This window comes from Pseudochaenichthys georgianus, chromosome 3 (assembly GCF_902827115.2).
Source record: "Pseudochaenichthys georgianus chromosome 3, fPseGeo1.2, whole genome shotgun sequence".
In the NCBI taxonomy this organism is placed as follows: Eukaryota; Metazoa; Chordata; class Actinopteri; order Perciformes; family Channichthyidae; genus Pseudochaenichthys; species Pseudochaenichthys georgianus.
This window is the reverse complement of record NC_047505.1, coordinates 46,737,467-46,763,935: the sequence shown is the minus strand read 5'-3', so window position 1 is coordinate 46,763,935 and position 26,469 is coordinate 46,737,467. Positions and strand designations below refer to the sequence as shown.

Here is a 26,469-nt window from a genome sequence, read left to right as displayed (position 1 = left end):
TGAGAGAAGATGCAGGCTTGTGAACCGTGCTGCTCTGATTCCTCACAGTCTCACATCCATAACTACGGTACTTAACAACTGCCGCTCTTGAAACCCACAAAGAGTCAACTTCAAGAACACAACTTAGAACGCACAGAAAGAAACATTACATCTGCGTTATTGTTTCTGACAAATGTTTGCAGGGTTGGTAAAAGTACCTAGATCTTTCAGTACGGATGCCACAGTGTACTCTGTTACAAGTAAAAGTCTTGCATTCAGAATGTAAGTTATGTAAAAGTACAAAACTATAAGCATCAAAATATACCAACATTAAATGCAGATTTTCTGAATAAAATATAATATATCAACGGATTAGAATTATTAATCCAATGTGACATTTTACACTGCAAGTTATCTTATTCCATAATTGTACATCATTCTTATTTAGTTGATTAGTATAGTCTTAAAGTAGCATTAAATGGAAATACTCAAGTTAAATACCTCAGAATTGTACTTATGAACAGTAGGGTGAAAAGTACTCACGTTTCCCCACTGGATTTATGTTGGTCAGAAATTGCACATCAGCAATTCCCATGTGCTTCATCCTTTCATGTTCTCCGTCAAGGCCATACTTCACTCAAGATATATGCCATATATTTCCCTTCAATGCAACTTCAGCAAGGGTTTGGCAGCATCTTAAGCATTCCACACTCGGATCCCAGTTAATAGGCAGTAAATCCTTATTTTGCACGGGTTGACAGTGTGGATTTTATCAATCACTGGGTGATATACTTACTTGAGTTCAAAAGGTAACATGTCGACTGGAGTGCTTCTCTTGCCAGCACATATTAGTCTTCCACTAGAGAGTGACAGAAGGATCACTAAATTAAGACTAGCAGAAAATATGGTTTCAGATATGCATCATCTAAATAATTTACAAGGCTGCAATTTCACTGCTGTTAGATCTGCAAAAAGCAAATACAGTCCGATGAGACATGATTGGATGAGAGGGCCGCCTGCATCTATGACTACCAAAAGAGAAAGAGGCTTCAATTGAGGAAGGGGTTACTCTCGGCCAACATCAAACACTTGAAATTAAATCTATTTCCCTCACCGAGCATACTCGGTTTACTCTGCAATAAAAGCTTTTCATTATTTGTGCAAGTGCGTGAGGAATGATCTTTTAGGACTACTAGAGAAATGCCTGGAATAATTCCCCAAAAAGTAGGCCATCTCAGCCTGGATGCAATAAGTCTGATACATGAGTCAAAAAGTAACTATCCAAATAGTCCAGGTCGCAGCCACCCCAGTCCACTATTGCCGTATACTTGCTATTGCTTTTATACAGCTTTCCCACTTCCACCTCTGACTGTCAGCACAGTGAAAGTATTGCTGTTTTAATGAATTTCTTGGCCAAACAGGACAACCACTTCAGTGAGAAGACACATACAGAGCTCCTCTAGACGGAGGGCAAGCTTCACTACACTGCAATATACTGCACCTGTTACCACTGTCGCCATCAAAGTCTGTAATAAAACAGCCAAACTACGTTTAGCTCATATCTATGCACACCTGCAGCCGGGCAAATGGGGAGACCACACACATAAATCAGATTAGTAATCTGTCCTTGTCCTCCTTCACAGCAGAGGCACACATTAATACTTCATTTCATCTCTGCAGTGAGGAGGCTTTCGGGAAGAAAACAAAGGTGAGAGCCAGTTGCTGGATCAGAAGCTGAAGGAGCTCCAGTAGCTCTTAAAGGGCCAGTTCAACCATATTTAAAAATGGATTATAATGGAACTAGATAGCGCTTGTCTTGTGGTGATCATAGGGGCTAAAAAATACTTTTGAAAACGCCTCTACAGAAATCATGACCTGGTTAATCAAGATGATCCATATACCTTGTTGTGAGTATTTTATTGTAAGAACTATTTTATTTTTACCATATCTATGCAACTCCTCATGGACTAGTGGCTGTCCTGATTGAACTTCGTGAGGTACTGAAGTGGGTCGGTCGGACGATGTGGGCTGGTCGGATAAGTCACTAGCACCCCGCCGTCGACAATTTACTAGCGGTATTTACTTGCGGCACCGAGGTGGCTGTCGGAAAATCACTAGCACCCCCCCCTTGACAATTTACTAGCAGTAATTACTTGCAATACCGAGGTGGGCCGGCGGTACCAAAGTGGGCCGGTCGAGAGTCCCGGGCTGATTTGTAGTCCCAGTCCGCCCCTGATCCCAAGCCTCTCATGCAGTAGTAGATGCATGCTTCCTCCTGATGCTGTAGAAATAACACAGTTCCTTCATGAAACCTCTGAGATCAATGTCTGGTTTATTTTGAGTAGATATCTGGAGAGAGAAAATGCTGTGGAGTTGTTCAGGCACTGGCACTTTGGACACCAAGCCCAGAGGGATCTGGTTCCATTTATTACATCTCCATTGCCCATATTTTCAGCACTCTGCAACTCATACCAACACAATGTAAATTAATAGATGCTCTACAGGTAAGACTAAAAATGAACTCTGCTATTAAGATACCAGCAGGCATTTTGATTGACAGGCATGGTAGAGCAAACAAAGCTGCACAGTCAGACTGAAGACATGGAGGATTGATACCTGCAGGCTGGATGGAGTCCCACGGGGTAAAACGACTTTGTGATGGAGCAGAAATATAACAGTGCCTAAACCTCTACTGTGAATGTGTTGTGTTGTTATCATGCAAATGAATGTTGTCTCAACTTCCTTGGTTTGCTTGCGTGATGGTGTATACTTATTTGAATTGAGAATTCCTTTGATAACAGAAGTGTGTATCACTTGTCAAAGTAAATGCTAAAAAAATCCATTCTCCAAACAAGGTGGAAGCAACAAAGACAGGTTCACTGTCAACAGACTGGACCGGTGTAGGTGGATGCAAACACGATGTCAGTGTCCTTGATGTTTATTCTACTTAGAGTAACCTGGAAACACAATCTTTGTGATGTTCAATAGAAGCCATGAGAGATGAAACTGCTGGCTACATGAACGAAATGAGACAAAAGGATGGTAAATTATTCTTTATTCAGAGTTCATTCATTCAGGAAGTTTTGTTAAGCGTGCTTCCTGTTTACTAGCACTGCTATGCTAGACTCGCAGAGCATCCAGAGTCTTCCGCTGTCTACTTGAGCAATTAGATATTGATTTCCTTGCTTAAGGACCTTGATGAAACAGTTGTTGACGGACAGGACATGGTTACACCTTCACAGATGCTCCAGTCGGGAGAATAACATAAAAAGAATCCTGCTTGATGGCAGCAGGCGTCTGTAGCAAAGCACACATCTGTCTATAGCCTTGACTACATGTCTAGCTACTTCAATCACTTTAGTATGTTTCAACAAAGACCACTGGAGTGTGATAAACGGTATGTTTACCAGGAAATGTCTGGATAAATAATGTATGTGTAAGATAAAGCACCCTATAGGAAAACACATTTGGATGACTTGCATGACTTGATTCTTAAAATATGATGCACTAAAACAACCCATGGCGGTGAGGATATAGGAGTGATGAGAGGCAAGAGGGAAAGGAAAGAGTGAGGGACAGCAATTCAGAGAAAGTCATGTAGAAAAATATATGATTACTTGCTGCCACCACACACTTAATACTCCTTTTTTCTTCCCTCCCCGCATTATTTTCTCAATTAATTGTAGGTAAGGGGCGGGCTTTGTATACATAGGAAATTAACATACACTTCAGAATATGTACAGAGATTCCTTTCTTTATAATACATTTTCAAATGCGGTAAGTCACTTTTCAAATGTCTCCCTTTTGCACAGATATATCCCAACACAATCTAAAGTGAGAGGCTCCATCACTTTCAAATCCTTCAAAGAAACACTTTAATGTTAAAAAGAAAGCTATTAAATCACAAGCTGGCACTTCCACAGTAGCCTGGCACATGTCCCGATGCATCAATACAGTATGAATACTTTTGCTGAAGTACTTTGCCATTCAGAAGCATTTTGCTGTGGGGTGCAGTTAAAGCGGAATTGCTGTGAACAAGGCAATACATAAAGATGTGTAGCAAAACTGAAAAGCACAGTGATGTAGTGATATCACATTTAGAACAAAATAGAGCCTTACAAATTAAATCCAACTTCAGAGGAGGGATGAAAAGACAAATGTTGGTTAAAAAACATTTATATCACGAAAGATGGTCTAAAATATAGTGTATATGTTTTGATAAATTATTCTCTGATGTCTAACCCTCACAGCATTACCTGGCTCTGCGGTGGCATCATCTCCAGCAGCGACTGAGAAACCCGGAGCAAACAGACTTACAAATAAAGTTGTCCCACGTATTGCACACCACGTCAAATGTTTGAGCTGCAGCACATGTCGAAGACATTCAAGTGCACCCAAAGCAAACCTCAGCTTATCTTCTTTGAAAATGTCATGCAAACCTCTCTATCACTGAAAAACATATGGAAATACATTTTATCTAGAATGTGAGCCTTAAAAGTTGTTTAGACTTAAGCAATGCAGCTTGGAGCAAGAGCGGGTAACAGGTTGCATGACACAGTTGAGTTGATAGGGTCAGATAAAGGTTGTAATTACTTAAATTATAAATACCATATTTATTCATTTTTTCTTTTGCTTATTTATTCCTGCTTAATTATTCTTGTATTTTTGTATTCCTGTATTTATAATTTTTTTTACCTATATCATATTCTCCCCTCCTACCAGTGTGCTCGTTGTGTGCACAAAGGTACACGTTCACTCCAAATCACATCACAGCCAGACGTTGGGCGTTCATTTTTTTAAATCCAGAGATCTAGGCATTGGTTTTTCATGCAGGTGCCAAAGGTTCAACCTCACCCACGGGAAGAACATCTTTCGCCTTCTGCTGCTGTATGTTGATGTGAAATCTGGAGAAATTGTCCCCACTTTTTCTAACAAAGTGAAGCCCATGATACATTATATACAGTACAGTTCTCACGGCAAGCGATCTGCCTGCGTGGGCTACTTAGGAGACTATTTGTATTCTTTGAGGTGTTGGATTACAGGATTTGCATTTTAAAGGGTGGCAGCTGGAGGAAATGGGTGAATGCATGCAATTGTAAGCAATGCAATAAAGGATCTGTGATGTGAGGCAACCTAAATGACACACCTGCTCCTGCCCACCAGATCCTCCAATACCCATAGCATGAGTCAGGCTATAAATTGTGTAACCGGCAAAATATATATATATATATCACATACTGGGGTACATGCAGCACTGATGTTACTGTATGTAAAGATTACAGCCCTACAAATGTGATCTGCAACAAGCTTTTTTCTTCTATTAAATAGTTGTTTCCAGAGCTGGCAACAAAAACAAAATGTTGCAGTAAACAACGGACCATCTGAACCCATTGTGCTTGTTTTTTTCTTTTAAAGCTTTTAGGTTTAATGCATTTGTTAAACAGATTAATGTCCCCGCTGGCGTTTGGGTGCAATTATTCCTATTAAGTGCATGGAAATTGCACAGGTACAATTTCTCTCTGTGTGCCCAAAGTGCAGCGATGGCAGGATTTCAGGACAGAAATAATAGATTTTGTTTTGATCTCTGGAGCATGGAGTTGTGTCTCCCAGGAGCCTGCCAGGGTTAAACTGTGATCTGTACACTGTGACTTGCTCAAGGCTGAGTGTGTGTGTGTGTGTGTGTGTGTGTGTGTGTGTGTGTGTGTGTGTGTGTGTGTGTGTGTGTGTGTGTGTGTGTGTGTGTGTGTGTGTGTGGTGTTATTAAAAAGAAATGTTGCTTCATAAAAACCCACCGCGCTGCAGCCATGACTCGTGTTAATGCAGACTGTTGCTGGAGTATGTCTCTGTGAGGGACAATTGGATTATTTTTCATCTGTCCTTTGATTGCAAAGGCAGTTAGTGTTTAGCGGGTGAACCTATGCTCTGCGTCAGAGAGATTGAAAGACACCTTGGAGAGAACTGTTCACTTGAATTGTTGCTTTGAACAATTCACCTCAGCGGATGGTGTAATGAATTTAGCAAGAACAGTGCCCCGAGTTAATATAGGTACAGCATGCCTCTCTATTGTTCATTTGCAATGCAATTTGCAATTAAAACAGTCTGCAGTGGCCATCTGGACATGAGCACACTGATAATGATATAGGACTTTACCCTTGAGGTGAAACACAACATGTAGACCTGCAGTCTTTGAGGTAAACAGTTGTATTACTTAGGTATTTCTGTAAAACAATAATATTGTAGAGTTAAGTTAACTCTGGAGAGAAAGTGGGAATATATTTAAAACACATTTTATTGAAATCCCAAAGTGATCTATACCTGAAATGACTCCCCCACATTTAAGTAAGGGGCCAAAATGGTTCCAAGAAACACCATGTCATGTATAGGCTAATCGTTTTTTTATTTTTCTATATCGGCCCAGATACATCAAGTCCACATCCGGGGATTCCTGAAGACTCTTCTCAGAGGGTGCTCGGAGCTGTGGGTTTTGTAAAACTCTCCAAACTTTCATGCAGCGGTGACTGGTATTCTCAGTAGTCAACAGTCAGCGGGGCTTCACAAGTCCGGTAGGTGGCAGTGAATGTTCTCAGGTAGGGAGGGCAGGTTGTGGGGGGGGCGTGTGTTCCTCTTGCACAAGCGCTCCCATGTTGCGTAGTCTGGAAACCTGACGTGGAGAGCAGCCGAGCGGAGCGGACTGAGTTGCAGCAGGGCAGATCAGAAAGTGCCTGTGGCCGCGCTCACATTTCCTCGCGCACTCCTCTCCGGACCTAGAGTCGCACGAGACTGGCAACACGCTCAGACACCGGTGTGCTGGCCGCGCGTGACCCGAGGAGCCCACTTTTGACGAACACACTCGGGCTCCGCTGGCAGGAAAGCTGGAACTAAACTACATTCATTGACTTGAGAGCGATGCACTGGCAGCATGGCCAAGTGGTTCAAGGAGCACCTAGGATTCAAAACTACCAAAGCACCCCCTCCGGCGCCTCCGAAACCGGACTACAGACACTGTCACACCGGTGTGCCCGGTGCGCCTGGCTACCAACAAACAATCTGCGGGGTCACCTTCCCGAGCCCCGCGCAACCGGACATCCTCGCTGCTTACAAACTACAAAAGGAGCTGGACTTCGAGGACCCGTACACTCCAGGTGGAAATATTTCATTCGGCTCGAGCTTGAACAGCGTGGGGTCGCCGGATATCAAGTATGTGTCACCAAAACACCGACTTATCAAGGTGGAAACTATCGAAAAGCCCAGCCCAGCTCCAGGCGGAGGTGTCACAGTCACCCAAGCTGTTGCTCTGGGGAGTGTTAAATCTCCCACTTCACCTCCCTCGGACCACGACAACAAGGAGAAGGTGGGTGAAATAAGTCCAAACATTAGTCTGTGGACAAGTTTGGAGCTACAACTAAACTTTTAAACATTTTGTAATCTTTCAATTACAACCCCAAATTAACAATTCTTAGTAAACTCCCATATTTAAGTATAGCTTTCTCTCTGAAATCACAAAATATTATTTTTTTCCCCCCTACAAAATGTTTGAAACATGGCCTGTTTATGGAGAAATTGACCTAGAAATGCATCGTTACAACCGGCAGAACTTGTTATCACAACGGCTGTCCACACGAGTTGCGACATCCACCTCTTGTCTAATAACTAACCTGCACTACAGGGAGTGCTGTGGGGGGAGCAGTCTGTCATGTGTTGACACACAGCTCAATGTATCAGAGCTGGCTTGCATTAATACTGACAATTATGATCTTTTGTTACTCTGTGTGTGAAAGTCAACTTGCTGTAAAGTGCATGCAAACTCTGCTCTGCTGGGTGAGCAGCTTATTCTCATGCTACAATGTAATCTGCTTGTTCAACTTGAATATATATATATATATATATATATATATATTCAATGTTATTGAACTAGAAGGATCAATTTAGTTAATGTTATTTTTGCCATGCATGGAAATTATTAGTAGATAGATGGCTCTGATTTGAAACTCTCTTGACACATTTATCTGCATTTACAGCACAAGCCTTACACTTTTTTTTTACCTTGAAGTTGTGGCTATCGCAAGGAGCTGTTTGCACTCATCACCACAACATGAATGTGGAGAACACTGTCATGTCAGGCCTCTCAGGAATTCACACACACTGGGTTCATTTGGAGAAGCCTGAGATGTGTCGGTGAGGACCTTATGATGAGTGTGATCCCACGGAGGAATGTTTCAGTGCGTAGTTCTGTACAGAGGAGGAAGCATGGCTCTGTGAAAATACACACTGTACACACCACTGTTTCCTCTCTCAATACTTGACATTTTTGCGGTCATCTTGATCGCACCTTCACGTTACTTCCTCCTACTCTTGTGTTTGCTTTCGCACCTGTCTTTGGACGTGTGGCGAGTTCACAGTTGGTTTTGGTTTGGCACTTTTATTTATATTGCACAGTGTCTTCAACCTGTCACAAGAGTGTTGTGTACGGGAAGACACAACAAGTGAAACTCTTACAAACACCTTTTATTTCCCACACGCCCTCAACACAGACACATAGAGGCTCGGAAACTATCTTCTATTCCAATGTTTATTTTCCAAAGCCATGTTTTCAGCAGCCCTCATGCACTTAGTATGCAGGTTTAATACTCATACGGCGATGTGTTATCAGTAACACAAGCAGAAAAGCAGAATTTTCACCCAGCCACTGCAGCTGTTCAAGCTGATTAAACAGATTATAGTTGTCTCATGTTAATTGAAGCTTATTTGCTTTTCCCCTGTCAGGAATACAGTTGCCAATGCCCATCTTATTTCCCTCTCCGTGTGCACATATGGCTTAAACAGACAGGCAGATGATTGTTCAGTATGGTTTAAATACCTCACACCTACCAGTATAAATGTTATGGACGATCTCAATCAGTACTGACAGCTGCTGGGCTTAAGCAATATGTCGAGAGAGGGGGTTAAGGGTTTTCTTGCTAAGATGCTGAAGTGTTGAAGTGAACATAGGGGTGGGCGATATTGAAAAATATGTTATCACGATATTTTCAGGCAGTATCACGATAGACGATGTATATCACGATATTTTTTCATGTCGGTTATTATGGTTATTTTTCAAGTTACTTAACAGTACAAGCACCTACAAGGTAACAGAAACTAAAACAAAAAGGAGTAACAGACCAAAATAGCATTTCAAGCTGGTTTTATTTCAGAAATGAATCCCTGAATGAACAAGTGAGCAGTGAACATCAATAAACATGAAAAGGAGGGTAAAACATAACTAAGTAAAACATAAAACATCAATGAGGAAAAGTCAGTGCCAAATAATTAAAATGTAAACTTTAGACTAGACTTGAAGTGTAATAAAAGACTTTAGCATAACTGAAGGGAAAAACATAAAACGCCACAGCGTCAGTTATGTCTTTCCACCGTTTGCTAGTCTTTTCATAAGGAGCCCCTTGATGAAATGCCTGCCCGTTGCTCGCTGCAAAGAAAGGGGGCGGGGACTTTGGGAGCGTGTCAAACAACTCGGACTGAACGCAAGCAGAGGTGCGCTGACATTGTGAAATCGATCGGGCTTGATATATGGTGAAATTAAAATCAGTAGGTGAGGCTGGGGGAGGGGAAGAGGCTCTCCGTCCGCTCTCATAGCCCCCTGCGCCGCGCACGGAGAGCCTCTTCCCCTCCCGCTATTTTTTTTTTTTCAATTTTTTTTTACATTTTTTCAAAAAAAATTTTTTTTTATCACGATAGGACGATATCTCTGAAAAAGCATATCGTGGAGACCTAATATCGTCACGACGATATATATTGTCATATCGCCCACCCCTAAGTGAACATATTAAATATTGGCAGTTTTTTTTTGCATCTGTAGTACATGGTGTACCTCCTCTTCCACGGTGGTGGAAACTATTAAACTGGGCATATCTGGAAGTGTTTTACCACATTAGAGTGTGTTTACATCTATGTCTGAGGAATACAAAAAGCTTCATAATTAATGAATATTTTGCAGAAAAAGCCTGGTCACTAAGAGTTTTGTGAGGCTCTGTGTTTACACTTTTTTGAGGATTACAGTTTGTCCTGAAGCCTGAAGGCATGATAATTGTTTATATATCCTTTTTTTTGAGAGACTCTCCTCTCGAGTTGACAAAGTCCGATTTATAAAGACACTTGTTTCAATGGTAGGAAGCGCTGTTTGCAGTTGGTTTTCACACACTCTCCCTTCAGGCTATACTTTAAAGAGTATTGAACAGACAATGTGTTCTGACGTCTGGACAATGATAACACAATTAATTAGTGGATTACTGATTTATACATAGACACTTTTTTATTATTATTATTTTTTTTAAATGTATTTATTTATTGGTTTTTCAGTTGAATTATACTTAAAGTTCAGGGTAACCAACTGTTAAAAACATATACTGTTCACATTTATTTTTCAATAAATGGATGGTTTCAAAGTAAATGGATAATCGTTTTTAATAATCGTGATATCAATTATTGACCCAAATAATCGAGATTATGATTTTTGCCATAATCGAGCAGCCCTACCTCGCGCCATCAGTGGATAGTGAATGGAGTCCGTTGCATTAGAGAAACTGTCTTTTTAACTGCACTGACTGTTGGAGGCTGAGCAAATAAGTGTCTTAACAGCACTGCGTGGTTACATTGATGTTTTAATTACTTGATTCATGAATGCTAATTATATCACTGCTTACCTAATGCCTGAAACGCCAATAGTGGCTTCAAGTGCATTTTCCTCAGTCTATTTCTATTAAACAGGCTTCTATGTAGGGGGAAAAAGCAAGATGAGAAACATGCTATATTTTCACAGACATTTCATCGCCCAGTTTTCCTATTCTGTGTTGTTTTTGAGTGCAAATCATTATCTAAGAAGAGTCCATTTATTCAGCGGATTTCAGTGTTGGTTTGAAGTTGCACTCTTTGTGCGGAGCGGTCTTTGATCCAACTTGTGGTTTTGAGTTTTCAAGGTATTGTGATGTGTTTTGTTTTTAATGGCGTTAAGCCCTTCATGGAAGAACGAGTTGAAGGAGATGATCAATTATCATCCCGCCTTGGAGCTAATTAAAGGCCTCATCTCCCAGCTCATCACTCTACTCAGCACTAACCTAACTTCTCTCAAGGACACGCTAAAGTGGTAATGGTCTCCACTCTGAAGTGTGTAAACAAAAGCAGTAGTGCGGAGCTGACAGGCTGCGGCATCATTATGAAGTGCAGTCCGCCAGCGTCAGTACCGGTCTTAGCACCTGGGGAAACATCCTCTTCCAATCTAACTTCGGCTCCTTTTATGGCTCGGGGTCTTTTCAATGCAGGGATCCGATCAGAGCCAGCATGCATATTATCTATCTATACCGTTTTGGATCAGATGCCAAGACAGTTGTTGTGAGTCAACAGGGGCATCTGGATGGACAGATTTCCTCTGTGCTTATGCTGCTTAATCCTTTCCACACACCTTATTTATTACAAGACCTGGCTCGGCTTTTTAAGAGAGTAGGCTGGAGGTTGAAAACAATAGAGTGGTGCAGTGACGAGTCCTAAAACCCGGAAGTGAGTTAGCATTTTACCACTACCGGTTCCCTCGTCTCAGTCAATGGGATTTCTCCATAGGGTTTTGGAAAATAGCTCAAAATAAGGTCTGTAGTTGACACACATTTAAGAGACAGATCACGTTTTGTTCTACGACATTAAATACATCAGCAGTAACCCAGCTGGTGATTTCTGAAGAGTTTACGTGTCTGAAAAACGATGGTTGTTACCAAGTGGCTGAATAGGACTAGAGAAGTTGTCGAGGCCGTTGTACGTCATTACATCGAACACATACACATTCCCGCTAAGTTTGTTTTTCCCCGTGTTCCGCTTGAAAGCAAGTCCCTGCCTCCTGCAAACTGTTCAAACAAACGCTTCAACTTGAACAATTTAGAATCTGTAGTTTTGAATATGGATCTTAAGTCGGCGTGACGTTGAAGCAGCGACCCTGCTGTAGTTCGTTTATAGAATAACGTTAGCATTTTGCTTCTGGCGACTAGATTTACGATTAGAAAATGATAAAAGTAGGGTAGACATGTGGAGATTATCCGGCTGAACAAAACGTGCATTTATCAAACAGGTTCGTTTTCCACGTTATTTCGAGCTATTTTCCAAAATGCTATGGAGAAATCCCATTGCTTCTTGTCGAGGGAACCCATGCGCAGTTAATCTCCGGGTAAATACGTCATCCCTGCACCACTCTATTGGCATCACCTCAAAGAGTTAACAGAGTTTAGTGAAAGCAGGTGGAAAGTTAGGCCATAATATAGAAAGTTAAAAGTTATTTTTGACTTCTGTTGCTGGTAGAAACAGCTGCTTGAACCTTTTGGCCTTAAGTAATAGTTTAAGGGTTCAGAAGATATGCTTAGTTAGTTTGTGTGATTGATTGATACCACTCTCATATCTGTTTGTGAACACCAGCAATCATTTTGTATGGCTAAACGTTATCTTAGCTTTCAAATGTACGCACCTTAACTTGTTTGTTTTATCCGTACAAAACCCAAAGTTTAAAAAATAACATTTGTGGTTCTAGAAAGGTTTATGTGTTTATCATTTAATGAATTAAAAAACATGAATGGTTTCAGTCTTGTGTAGTTCCCGGGCTTGAGGTTATGATCGGATGTTTTCATAGTAAATAACACCCTCCCCTACTTGCTTAGTCTGGCTTTATTTGTTTGTGGAAACTGGAAAGGGTGTCAGCTTCCTTCCATTCACCTTTAGCATATGTTTAAATCCATTTGGATGTGTAATGATCACACTTTATTTAAGATGCAGCATTTGAAAAAGCTGAATGACGTCCTCACCTGACACCGTCAAGCTACTATCTTCTGGCGTGGGTAGAACGTGTTGGATCGGCCCGCAGATTACATTGCCTGTAGAGTACAGTTTCATTTCCCCAAAACCTGAATATCTTCCCCTGGCCTTTCACCCTAGCACTCCAGACATCTTTGGGATTTCATAAATGCATCCCAGCGGCCTTTTACGCTTTCATCTCTGCCAGTGATAGGAGAAATGTCGAGCACAAACGTCAATATCACCTGGGTCTGCGAGAGTGGTTTTCTTCAGGGAGCCAGAAAATGGATGAAAACATCAGAGCCCATCATGTTTTCTTATAGCACACCTTTTAAGTGCGGCTCTCTACCAATCATATCAGACGGAGGCCGGTCGGGTTGATGGCCGGCCTGGCTGGATGTCAGTGTGAAACAGGATGTGCCCTTGTTGCTCTACAATTACACAAACCTGTTTTCATGCTCATTGGCTGAGTAAAAGTCTTTGTGTTGGACAATGGGATATTTTCGTACTCGGATTATATAGAATTAATTATCGGCCCGATAATTATCGGTCCGATATTAGGAATTATGACGTCATCCCGATAAACCCTGGAGCTATGTGCAACTCAAGGCATATGCTCGAACCGGAGCTGCCTGGACGCTGCAATCATGTTGCGCACTATCCGTGCTGAGTGTGCTGACTTTTCGTACAATGTCCCACTGTCTGGCTTCCTGCATAAAGTCAAGTGCTCGGCGCAGTTGTGGCGAAATGTCGCTCCTCTGTTTTCATTTAAACAGCTCCTTATATCTGTTAGCGCAGCTAGCTAGCACCAGATGCTAACAACAACAATGCACATAAGGTCTCTCTCTCGCTCGCTTGGGCCACACATACACACACCCTCCCGGTCCTCCAGATGGCCAGTCGGTGCCTGCCGGTGAGCGTGGAAGTGTGGTCTGCCACAAGCGGGCGGCAGGAGTGGGGCTGCTGGTATTTTAAACTCAATGCGCTCTGAAACTACGGGGCGGCCAAGGAAAAAAAATACACATGCGTTAATCGCGTTGAAATAATTAGTGGCGGAATTTTTTGTTTTGATATCGGTATCGGTCTTGAGAAGCAGGAAGTTATCGGTATCGGTTTCAAAAACCCAATATCGTGCATCCCTAATAAAGACTATTTAATACCTCCGGACTTCCAAGCCGTATGAATACATAATGAAAATAATAATAATTTAAAGTCATTTTCCACTGTTGTTAAATGTGATAGTTAAAAACAAATCAACAGATTGGTGTAAAAGCTGTGATTTGCATGTCTTGGATTTTGCAGCTGTTGTTTGTTAATTAAAAAAGAGTTAGTCAGAAGTGGGCCGAGTAGATCATTATTTTTATAATCATGAACAATTGTGTAAATAAATACCTAAGAACATATAATAGCTGACTCATAGTACAACAGTAAAGTCTAGACTGTGATATCGTTCGCATGGAGTGGCAGGTAGGATTGTGAGCTTTCTGTTTCCCGCTTGACCTTCTGTTCACTGAGGTGTGAAGAATGCCATGTATTTCCTGAACTATATTAAGCATCTAAGGCATTTTCTCAAAGTCACATCCACTAGTTCCGGATTACAAGAGACTCAACTCTCATTACCCACAGCTCAGAATAAAACACATTTTACTTTCATGTAAAACACTTTTTAAACTCACTTTTTTTTTTTTACTTTACAATGAATTCCTGGGACCTCAACAAGAATCCTGGAAGGGCACTTTGAGAGGAAGGAAGCAACTCGGAGCCGAACAGCATGTGGGCAGGATGAAGTCATCCTGTAGTGGAGCATGCGCTGGAAGCCTTAATGTCATGGTTATTCAATTGAGCATTGGCTTTTCATCGATATATCATTTTGGTGAATCCACAAATCCTATTACATTGACACGATGGCACTGTAAGCCTGCTTCGCTGAGTGTAATAGCTACTCACGGTTAGGTTTTATATACGGCCATCCCGCCACATGTGCTTGAAAGTTATTGGTCTTGGAAATGATGCCCTTTAGCAATTGTTTGCTTTTTATTTTTCTTTCCCTCCATCTGGGAGTCTTCATCAAGGATTTAAAGAGTCCCGATAGAGTCTCTTGTGTTTGATGCTCGAATCGCTTTTTCTAGCTTTGCACCGGAACATCAGTCACACGATTCCACCAGGTCACAATTAGCCTGCAGAGGGCTGCGCTCTGGCCGCCTGGGAGTTATAGACACATGGCTCTGTTTTGTTTAATGACAGTGTGTGTGTGTACACATGGGTAGCTGAGTCTAGTGGGAAGGCAGATCTTCACGCACTAATCTAAAAAAGAAACAATTGAGCCTGAAGTAGGGGTGGGCGATATTGAAAAAAATATTATCACGATACTTTTCAAGCAGTATCACGATAGACGATATATATCACGATATTTTTTCATGTAGGTTATTATGGTTATTTTTCAAGTTACTTAACAGTACAAGCACCTACAAGGTAACAAACTAAAACAAAAAGGAGTAACAGACCAAAATAGCATTTCAAGCTGGTTTTATTTCTGAAATGAATCCCTGAATGAACAATTCAACATTTTGATGTGGCTTCAAGGCACAGTTTCTCAGTATAAAATGAACTTTCTGAGGTAGCACGAGCAGTGAACATCAATAAACATGAAAAGGAGGGTAAAACATAACTAAGTAAAACATAAAACATCAATGAGGAAAAGTCAGTGCCAAACAATTACAATGTAAACTTTAGACTTGAAGTGCAATAAAATACTTTAGCATAACGGAAGGGAAAAGTTTATTTTTTTATAGTTTTTTTTCAAATGATTTTTTTTTTTCAATTTTTTTTTTTTTTTATCACAATAGATACGATATCTCTGAAAAAGCATATCGTCGAGACCTAATATCGTCACGACGATATATATCATCATATCGCCCACCCCTAGCCCGTCTGAGGCACAAAGGGAGAACCAATATGAAGAATACATTTTTGTAAAATCAGTAGCTCGGCCCTACAAGCAAATTAGATGGAGTAAAATTGCAACCGTAACCAAGTCGCTTTCTTGCATCAAGATACCGTATACTGTAGAGGTCATGGAGATGTGCCTTTTATCCCGTGCATGTGAGTACAGGCTGTTGTTTTTGTGTCACACTGCAGGAGGCAGCCAGACTTCCGTCTTGCAAACAGAGCTGCCCCGTGATCCGGCAGCCCACCAGGAAGCTGTGCACTTCCATTTATTTCTTAGTGGGATTCTAGACTTTTGTTTTATTCTGTGAATGGGAAACACGTCCACTAAACGGCTTTTGAGTGTGCTGCTCACATGAGGTCACATTTTAATGTCTTTTTTTGTCACAGTTCAAATGAACTGTTTGTGATATGAACGCATGTAGAGAATGAAAGCCACTGTCTGCAGTTTGTTTGGTGGAAAATAAGGAATGGCTGCTTGGTTGCTCCAGGATTAAGGAAGTGCTCCCTTCCTGTCAGGAAGTGTTTACAACTTGGTGACATTCCCTTTTTAACTTGACAAGTCTGTGCTCGCCCCTGTGTGTAGGCTGAGTGTTCTGGCTGCCGCTTGCTTGCTAAACCAGAACCAGGGTTTATGTTATCGGCTTCTTCGACATGCGCTATCTGGATGTCGGGAAAGGTGACAAATGGTGACGGCACATAGCTGCTGCATGCCCCACTGAGGGCTCTCTGTGGAAACATGCTGGTGGTGGTTGTCCCTCACCCCTCCTAATATAGCTTCTCTAGCCCTTTGCTCCAGCTCTGAGAGGTGGGAAGCCACGTAGCGATGGCAGCAGTATCGGACTCCACCCTGTGCTTTCGCTCGATTGTCAGTGTAGGCGACGCAGGGCCCTCCGTGCATCCTCCCCACACAGAGGCTATCTGAGGCCACAGAGCTTCCAGACACAATCACAACGTCCTCAAATCACAATCTGTAGCTTTGGCCTGACTGCGGCTTGTTTTTCCCCGGTGGATCTCCTCATGTTGTTTCATGAAGCCCTACTTTCCTAATCGTGTCAGTTCCTATCTTATAGGAGCCGCGATACATAAAAGTGCTTTTGTGTGCGTTGTGGTAACAGCATCTCATGGGAGTTAACTGCATGTCCACAGTTCTTGTCAGCATACCTTTGTGGTTTAAACAACTTTATTATTATTCTTTAAGCCTACTACTTCATCCTGTCATTAAAAAAGAAATGGGTGTTTGCATAATAATTGAACCCGTGTTGATTAAGGAGTTTAGTGTAGCCCACGTTGAGGACAAATTGCTCATTCAAAGGGCGACTATTTTAGGGATTATCATATTTTATAAAATACCAACATTCTTTTGTAGCACCAGAATTATTATAGACTCTTGTGCCGCACACTAACCGTACGTACGGCGCAGAAACACTGCCAATAAATCTATCACAGAGGGTTGGGAGCAGAGGAAGGAAATTGGATTTTGTGAAGCGTGTCGTCGAGTGCTTAATCTTGAATATCTGTAGCATATTAAGAGCACCTTCATACTGTAGGGTGCAACCCACGGCCTCCTCCACTTCTCCTCTGGAGGTCTTAAGTGGCAGTGTGGAGTGGGTTCCAATGAAAGAGGTCCTTAGGGACAAGCTGGGGTGCTTTTTGTGCTTCACTGCCTCAGTGCTAACGTTAGATACATCATTCATTTGGAGAGGAGGGCGGCTAGAGTAGGATTTGATTGAGAAGTAGAGTTATCTAGCTACTTAAAAGTGTGAATGCTGCTAGGCAATTTGTCCTGGTAAATAAAGGAATGGATGGGGAATGCATGCAGGGCACAGAGTTTTCTCCAAGTGCAGTTTAGCCGTTTGTTTGAGGGATCACGTCGACTTCCTTTATAGCCTGAATGATTGATGGTACGGAGGGGGCTTGTAGATCCTTCAGCAGCTCATGTGGATGTAGATACATAAGTAATTCAATTGAAAACTATAGTTGTGACCTTTGACCTTTTAAAAATACACACAGCATTTGTCTTTCAGGGTTTTTCAGGTTACATTTGGCACAAGAAATCCTAAAGAAAGAAAAGGGCTCTGCGCCAATATCTGTTGCAGTAGCCACATTTGATTGATTTTAATTTTATACAAAACAAACGTTTGCATCAGAATGCAAGAAGTTCATTTTGTGGACACCAAGAGTAGAAAACACATCACTATTAACACTTAGAAGTTGTGTATAAGGGCGTTCTTAGATGCGAGAAATGTACTCCTAAAGGTTTTGAAATATATTTTGGGGCAGAAAATAACATCTGCAACTTCTTTATTTTTACCTTTAAAGGGGACCTATCATGCAAAATGCACTTTGTGATGTCTTTTTTACATAAATATGTGTCCCCGGTGCGTCGGGGAACTCACACAGCGTCAGAAAATAAAACCCTCTCTCTTTTCCTCCGTACCCAAATCTTTTAAAAACGGGGGTACAACGAGCTGATACAGATTTGCTGCCGATCTGACGTCAAATCGGCGGCGGACCCACAGAAAGTTGCTATCAGAAACAATGCCTGACGTGTTTTGGACGTAATCTCATCTTTGTTTACATTAGCAAGCCTCGCTAACACTCAGAGCTAACCTGTACTGGAGAGCACATGTGTTTTTAAGGCGAGACACAGCAGGCAAAAACATCATTTTTCAAGTACTGGTCAATTTTGAGATTTTGTGCTATTTTGATTCTATAACATGTTTTCTTTCAGGCTTTTGGAAGGAAAACGTACAAAATACACATTTAAGTGTTTATTTTACTATAGTTTGTCTATTTTCGTCTGTAGATTTCTCCTCAATGCACCAAAAGTTAGCATTCTAACGTAACATAAAGTACCGCGACCGCTGTGTGCACCATGTCAACAGAGATATTGTTGGAAAGCTGTGTCTCTCCTGCACAATCTCATCGGATCCAAATATGGTCATTTCCTTTGTATCAGCAACCAATCGTGAAAGCACAAAGGGGTCTTAAACCAAGAAACAAAATCTCATTGGCTGGTGTCAATTTCTGACAACGTGATTCGTTCAGATGCGTCACGTGGTGTGCTAAAACACTTCCTGGTTAGCTTTCCGCTAGAAATTGAAATCTCAAAATGGCAAAAGAATGGCGAAAAAAACGTTCACAGAGAACACGACAACAATTGTCACTTGCACGAAGCAAGGTTATACAAAAAATAAATGACCCCGAACATGAAATACCTTCACGGAGTGCGTCGAGGCGCAAACTATCATCCAGAGAACAGGAGGGTTCAGCTAGCGCCTCACTGCAATCTTTAAAGGTCGTTTTCTCAAAATGAGGTTTTTCTCCTACTCTTGAGTTCGAAATTTCAACTTCAGTAGCACGTAGAGACACCAAACCTTCCAGTTATATTCCTATCAATATTATGAAGGCTTTTACAGAAGGGTTTGTTCATATATCATTCATAGCATGAATTATACAACATTGTATACCTAAAAACATGGCGGAAATTGATATTTTAGGGCTGTTGACAGTATTTTCTGATTTATGGAGTGATAAAAAGAGATATCCAATATCCCTTCTGTAAAAGCCATAGATACTAATATGGCTACAAAATGAAACAAGAATTTTGAATCTGGCTTTATCCAAAGTTCAGATTTCGATTCCTGAAATGTGTTAAAAAATGTGCATATTCAATGAGATAATGCATAATTTGGATATTTAAACATGCTATTTCAGAAAACTTGTAATACAAAAAACAATTGCCTTATTGTAAGTAATTAACTGGAGAAATGTCTAGCTGATACCTTTAAGTTAAAACAATTACCCTATTCACCTGGGGTGTCTCGCCTTAAAAAGCAGGAAATAAAAAAAGGAACCCACCTTGTGATAAACCCGCAAGAGAAAAAGCATTTGAGCTCCATACTGTTTCAGAAATAATCCTTGATGTGGTTTAGAACAGGATGTCGTTTTATCACAGCAGAATTTAACTTTATCTCCGGTAGAATTCTGATCAGGCATTAGCTCCGCCTCCTCCTCTTTTTTTTTTTTTTTTTCAAGCTAATGACCCAAAATCCGCGTTTCTCTAACAGGGCTTCAAAAGAGGGGTGTGAGCAGCATGAGGCATGGCTACAATGGGTGATCTGTTTTGGTATTTGAGGCAAAAAACTTCACAGACATGTTTTGTATAGGTATGGCCTTACAAAATATGTTTCCAATATAGCATAATAGGTCCACTTTAAGTAACATTTCATTGTGATCGACTGGGACCTCTTGAGTAATAATTTGTTCAGACTGAATGTCTTTAGTAGGTCTGATTAGAAAGAGCACTGATAATGAACACTAGACATCCTATCCTGCTTAAGCCTTGATGGAGAATGTGTGTGTGTGTGTGTGTGTGTGTGTGTGTGTGTGTGTGTGTGTGTGTGTGTGGTGTGTGTGTGTGTGTGTGTGTGTGTGTGTGTGTGTGTGGTGTGTGTGTGTGTGTGTGTGTGTGTGTGTGTGTGTGTGTGTGTGTGGTGTGTGTGTGTGTGTGTGTGTGTGTGTGTGTGTGTGTGTGTGTGTGTGTGTGTGTGTGTGTGTGTGTGGTGTGTGTGTGTGTGTGTGTGTGTGTGTGTGTGTGTGTGTGTGTGTGTGTGTGTGTGTGACCTGATTTGAGAGTTCATGTGCTTTAAAAGCCCCATAATGCACAGAAACCTATACTTACAGTGTTGATGTGGGTACTCTCCAGGTGTACATTATGTTTAACATCCCTTTCCATTCAACGCTGCTCTGATCTCTTTCCCACACGTGTGTTGTATGTTATCAGTGTCGCTGTTTCTGCATCTGGAAGCATTCCCATGCACACCATGATCAACAGCAGGACTAAAGAAAAGACTTTACCCCAACTGCCGTGCGAAAGCCACCCCACATGGGTAGAAGTGCAGAGATCTGAAGAACCAACAACTGAATCCTAAAGGGGAGGGTGTGTGTAATACATAAGTCTGCAGCCAGAAGTGAGTCGTTCTTTGAACATCGCACATGTCGCTGAGGGAGGTGGACACATGTGAAACTGATGGTTGAGTACATTGATGTGCAAAGAATCTTAAAAGCATATCCATTAAAGAATATGTTGCAGAGATAGACTGTAAACCCTGAGCGTGCTTAAGGTAGCTGTTATGGTCAAGAAAATGCACTTTGCGGCTTGAGGCTCAGTGGTAGAAAATAAACATAGAAGGGATGTTTTTAATTAGTTTGTTTCACCTAATTATCGGGTCCTACATTCTGAAGCGATGTGGGAATTGTTGTGTGTGAAAGCTAGGTATTTTGTTGTGCTGATCCGCAAACAAGAGCATGCTTTCAAACACTGAACTGCTTCTCGTGATTGATTCTCCAATTAGATTAAAAGCAAAGCAAATGAATACACCTGGACATAAACCGAATGTTTGATTATCTTCAGTGGTGTGTGGACTGCAGCGGCTTGTGACTGATTGGGAAAAAGCTACTTTATAGCAAATATAGTAATTTGATTAGCTGCCTCTGCAGACTCCTAAGTAGGCCTTTAGAGGAGGAGACACATTACTCTTCCAAGCTCCCAGAGGCAGGACCTCAAGCAGCAACCGTGTCTCGTTGGAAACATTTCAATAACGTTTCATTAATGTCAGGCCTGTATGGTGGGAAATGCACTCCTGCACTGTCTCTCCTTTCGAGGCAGAGCCAATTTTCCATCTGCCTAGTCTGCTTGGTAGATACAGAACCCAACAGTCGCTCTTCACAAGGGGCCTTCAATGGATTGAAACCAGATTTGCGCTTGCTTCTTAGAAACAACAAAGTATTGATAGTAATTGCATTTTGTCAATGCAGCAGTGATCACGCTTGCTTAAACACACTGCCTTTAGGGAGTGTTTCGTGTGCCAATATGTTCTGAAAGATGGTGGCCAAGTTATTGTAGAACGACTGCACTGTCTTACAGCATGCGTCCTATGTTTACAGACAGAGATAAGGTGGAGGAGCTATCAGCGTGCAGAGTTTGGGTTTTACATTTGAACAGTTCTCCATCCAACAGTAAGTAAACATACTGTGTGCATGGCAGCAATTATCTGTAGAACGAAAACAACAAATAGTGTCCCATCGTCGTTCGTCTCCTTCTTCTTTCTAGTGGCTTTCTGTCTTTACAATAGTGGCATTCTTTTTTTTTTTGTATACACTAAAGAACAAAAGAGCAATAGCAGCAAAGAAAAAAGCCTTTCGAAATGCCTTAATGCAATTGAGCTGCTAAGCACTGAGTTGTATGAGGTTATCAGTGGAATCCCTCGTGGCGTGAGACATAAATCACACACGTCAGTCCTCTTTCTATTTTTTTTCTTTCTTCCTCCTTCATTCTGCAGCCTGCTGACTTTTCTGTCTCAAGGGGGCTTCAACCTTGACTAGCCCGTGACGCATACACTCCTTCCTGGACCAGCCATGACATTAATATCATATTCCTGTCTGCACTCATTCAGCCTGAGTGGTGTTTACATTCATCCATGTAAATGTCTAAAGGTGTTTATCTAGTTATCTCTGGCAGCATCGTCAATCTGCTTTTATACCGCGTCTGATTCCGCCTCTAAAATGTGAACACCAGACATGTGATTTGCTCAAAATGCACACAGCAATGTAGCAAAAGCCACTTCCATTATTATATCGAATATTCTCAATTTCCACCCATGCTCAAATTTCAACTCATTTGATTTTTTCTTTTGCTCCGAATTACCCAACGTGTCAGTCGAAACTCTCCATTAACACTGCAGAAGGAAAATTGTTGTATATGTTCTCCCTTCTAATGGAAGACTGGGACCCAATCGAATTGCAATCCCGCTAGCCCCGGCTTCATCAAGATCTATTATTGAGCCAAAGTGGCAGGTGCCTGTTATAGCCTCCCTCCTCTGCTAATGTTCCCCCTCTGTTCCCACTGATTTGAAGTCGGCTTCATCGCCTCAGAGCTGCAGTGCATTTCAAAAAGTCTGCTCTCCTTTGCGAGCTGCCAGAGCTGTGGCAGGTGTAAGACATGGCCAACCTGGGATCTGAGTTGAGTGAATTCTCTCGCTATGCTGCAGACCAGTAAAAGACCCAGCTACCATCCGGGACTCGGCCGAAGCCTGCGAGCTGGCTTTGTGGAATTCATTTGGGCGTACAGCGCGGCTTAGCAAAGACCTGATATATTGAGGCGCTGCAGTCTTGTGCTGAGGGGGAATTTTGCTTTCATGACAAGTGTGGCTTGGCTGCAGTCCTGACACACCCTGGCACGCCACAAGGCAGATGGCGGTTCCCCCGGCGGCGACGCTGCCGCTCTCTAGCACCCCTCTCCTCACTTCCCTATGCTCCTCCTGCTGTCGAGGATAGTACAGTGGGACAGGAAGGACACATTGGAACAATTTGGAAATATGAACCACCTCCTCCAACCAAACATGAACTACGCTGCAGGGGCCGGGTGACGGAGCCTTAGATCATCTTGTTGATGGTTCAAATCCCCAAATGCAAAGAAAGGATCCTTGTGGGCTAAAGTTAATGACATTCTTGCTAATGGTTGAGAATAAAAGAATGTATCTGTTCACAACAAAGCTGCACAATTTGGAAATAATAACTAATTGCGATTGGATATTAGATGGAATTATACTTTTGGAAGCATTATTCACTGTAGCAACGACAAATATATTAAATTGATCGTGGTGTTCTGTAACAAACAAGACTTCTCACAATACTTCATTTAGATATTTTCACATCATTTGCTTATACAATACAATATTGCGCTAACTGCGATGACGATGCCTAAACAGTGAGAGAAATTCCCCATTCATTCAAAGATTCCTTAGTTCCCACACAACTCCTTGATGTTGTAACACAGTTTCCCAACAATTCAAATTGAAAGTAAGAATTGCAAAAGGACGGATGACTAATTTGTATCCAAGGGCACTCAGGCTGGTGACTGGTTTGTCATCAGCTTAAAGTGGCTTTTTATGGGACACCTTGACTCAGCCAGGTGCTGGAATGAGCTTAACTGCCTGCTCTGAGCTAATTATACACATGCCTGTAAAATGTAAATGCTATTTTTGTAGTGTTAGCTGTTACAAGACGAGCCTTCACAACCATATTTAAGTACATAAGGACAAAGGAGGTATCACCATTAAGACATTGTTAGAATATGTTTTCCTTTTAAATCAGTCAAATCTTGAGTGGAGATATTCTCATGTTTTCAAATTGCATATTTCTTTAGGTCATTTTAAAAGAGCAGAACAACCAAGAGCCTGATTGTGATTCCTACTGTTCTTGATAATACATTACAAACCTGTTATACTTTTGTTTAGCCCGATCATGATTGTTTGAGATGGATAAAGAACACATACTTAGACTTTAATTGAAGTGATTTACATATAATTGTCTATCTATTATAACGCTTCTTTACCTATTACCAAACCAACATTTCCAAGCCACAACTATGTACCACTCTCGGACAGGAAATGATATCATGCATACACAAGCATGGCGTTTGATGTTTGATTACGAAATCCAAGCTTTGTTTGCATTTTCTTCTTAATTACACTGAACTCAGTCTGATGCAATCAACATTTTCTTTTCACATCACACCCTGCCCTTTTAATGTCCAACATTATGTCAACAGGAAAGGCAAAAGATGATGTCATGTGTTTGGAGTGGCTCTCCGCACGTAACTCAATAAGTGATTGCAATTATGTCCTGAGATATGCCCAAACATTGGCTCATTGATGTGCATGAAGCGGTAAGGCGGTCTAAGTTGAAGGTGTAATCTATCTGTTTCGTCCAATGCTTCTGGAGCGAATGTGAGATGAAGCGTTTGGAGTGTTTTATCACATTTGTGGGCTATGGTCTCAAACCTCGAGCCACTCTGCTACAGTCTGTGGACCGCAGTCAAATGGCCACTGGCCGTCATCCCACCCATTTAGGTGATTCATATGTTTTTTTAGTGAGGGTGACTTATTCTTAGGTCTGGGCTGTGTTTGCAGTGACTGTATCATAGGTGGGTTCGGCACACGCCATGCTTACTGAGTTACTATGCAACAAGGTGCAACACTGTGGCTTCAACGCATAACATGCACAGAGTTTTGGGGTCTCTGGGGAGGCAAACATGTTGCTTCTCTGAATTGTAATTACATTTCGAGGGAATTATGTATATTGCTGTGGCACAAAAACAAACTAGGACAATGTTTGTATTGGATTTTTCTCTCTGCTTGAATTCACAGAAGCAAAACATTTGAGGAACCCATAATTATGCTGTGGCGGAAACAAGTCCTAGTTATTTCCCCCAAAACAGATGGATAGGGAGTATCGAAGAAGGTGGATGTATCACACAGTAGCCGCTATGAAACACATCCGTGGTGCTTACCTCCGTGCTATTCTTGCCTAATCCATGTATAGTGGAGGTGATCTGCGCAGGACTATACCTGCCAGCATTCCTCTGCCACTAAGCGGCTCATGCTAGCTAGTGAACTTTTTAGCATGTTTTGACACTTCACCTTGATCACTACTGTAAACAAGGTTGATGCTTTCCCAACTGAAGTAAAATACCAGAGCTGGAGGGGTACATCTGTACATTTCACGTGTGTGCGTGTGTGTGTGTGTGTCCTAGCATTACTATACTTGTGGGGACCTACATCTGTTTACAACGTCACGTGTGGGGACTCGCCTCCCTTATGGGGACAAATTGGAGGTCCCCATAAGGGGAATCATTCATTTTAGGGTGAAGACTTGGTTAGGATTAGGGTTAGGCATGTGTTGGTTATGGTTAAGGTTAGGATAAGTCTCCAGGACATGTCCATGTCCCCTGAAGTGATGTATACATGGTGTGTGTGTGTGTGTGTGTGTGTGTGTGTGTGTGTGTGTGTGTGTGTGTGTGTGTGTGTGTGTGTGTGTGTGTGGTGTGTGTGTGTGTGTGTGTGTGTGTGTGTGTGTGTGTGTGTGTGTGTGTGTGTGTGTGTGTGTGTGTGTGTGTGTGTGTGTGTGTGTGTGTGTGTGTGTGTGTGTGTGTGTGTGTGTGTGTGTGTGTGTGTGTGTGTGTGTGTGTGGTGTGTGTGTGTGTGTGTGTGTGTGTGTGTGTGTGTGTGTGTGTGTCCCTCCTGGGTGGCCAGCATAAGGGGTTAACTTCTGGGAAGTGTGCTCCCTCTGTGGCAGAGATGGACAGTGGTTGGTCTCTAGAAAGCTGGCTCTGTTTGACAAACAGCCCGACGGGCACGAAGCACGGTCCAGTTTACCCTGCCCGGCCGCCAACCACCAGATGTGTGATGATGACCTTATGTATACGAGAACAAATCCCTGCCCCTTACACATGACTCATAGGGTGTAATCCAGGCATTTAGCCGACATGCTCTCTTAGGTGTTTGTATAAGAATTTGAAATGTTTCCAAGTTACAGAACATGCGGTGCCCTACACGTCTGTCCACCGACTGGCAGGACCAGACTCTCCGGAGCCTCAACAGAGAAAAAGTACATTTTCTATCAGCAGGCCCAAACCCCTACAGGCACTCCCCCTCATTAGACGGACGGATGGCTCAGATGGGAGTCTGTTTCCCTTCAAATGCTAGATCTTGACTTTTGAAGCAGTGTCCTGGTAGATGACGCAAACATTTAAAGGAAACAAATATCCCCCCAAGGCACTATATCGGCGGACTGTTCCTCTGCTCCCTAAAGGCTTCAGCTGTATTTCTGGGTCCCGGGACGTCCACCTAATTGCCATCTACTGCACAAACTGCTCAG

The 26,469-nt window shown here is 42.0% G+C and overlaps 1 protein-coding gene across 4 annotated transcripts in view; it reads left to right on the top strand.

Annotated features, from left to right (window-relative positions):
* Window positions 1-6,359: 6,359 nt before the first annotated feature.
* The window catches only part of LOC117440560 (SH2 domain-containing adapter protein F-like), a 109,179-nt gene continuing 89,069 nt past the window's right edge, over window positions 6,360-26,469 (top strand). For 2 of the 4 annotated variants that reach the window (XM_034076818.1, XM_034076810.2), the window contains exon 1: window positions 6,363-7,330. In XM_034076818.1, the coding sequence (XP_033932709.1) occupies window positions 6,899-7,330 (432 nt within the window). In that variant the 5' untranslated portion in view covers window positions 6,363-6,898. Of the gene's footprint in view, window positions 7,331-26,469 lie in introns of all 4 variants that reach the window. The other 2 variants (XM_034076798.2, XM_034076803.2) reach the window with 2 other exon arrangements.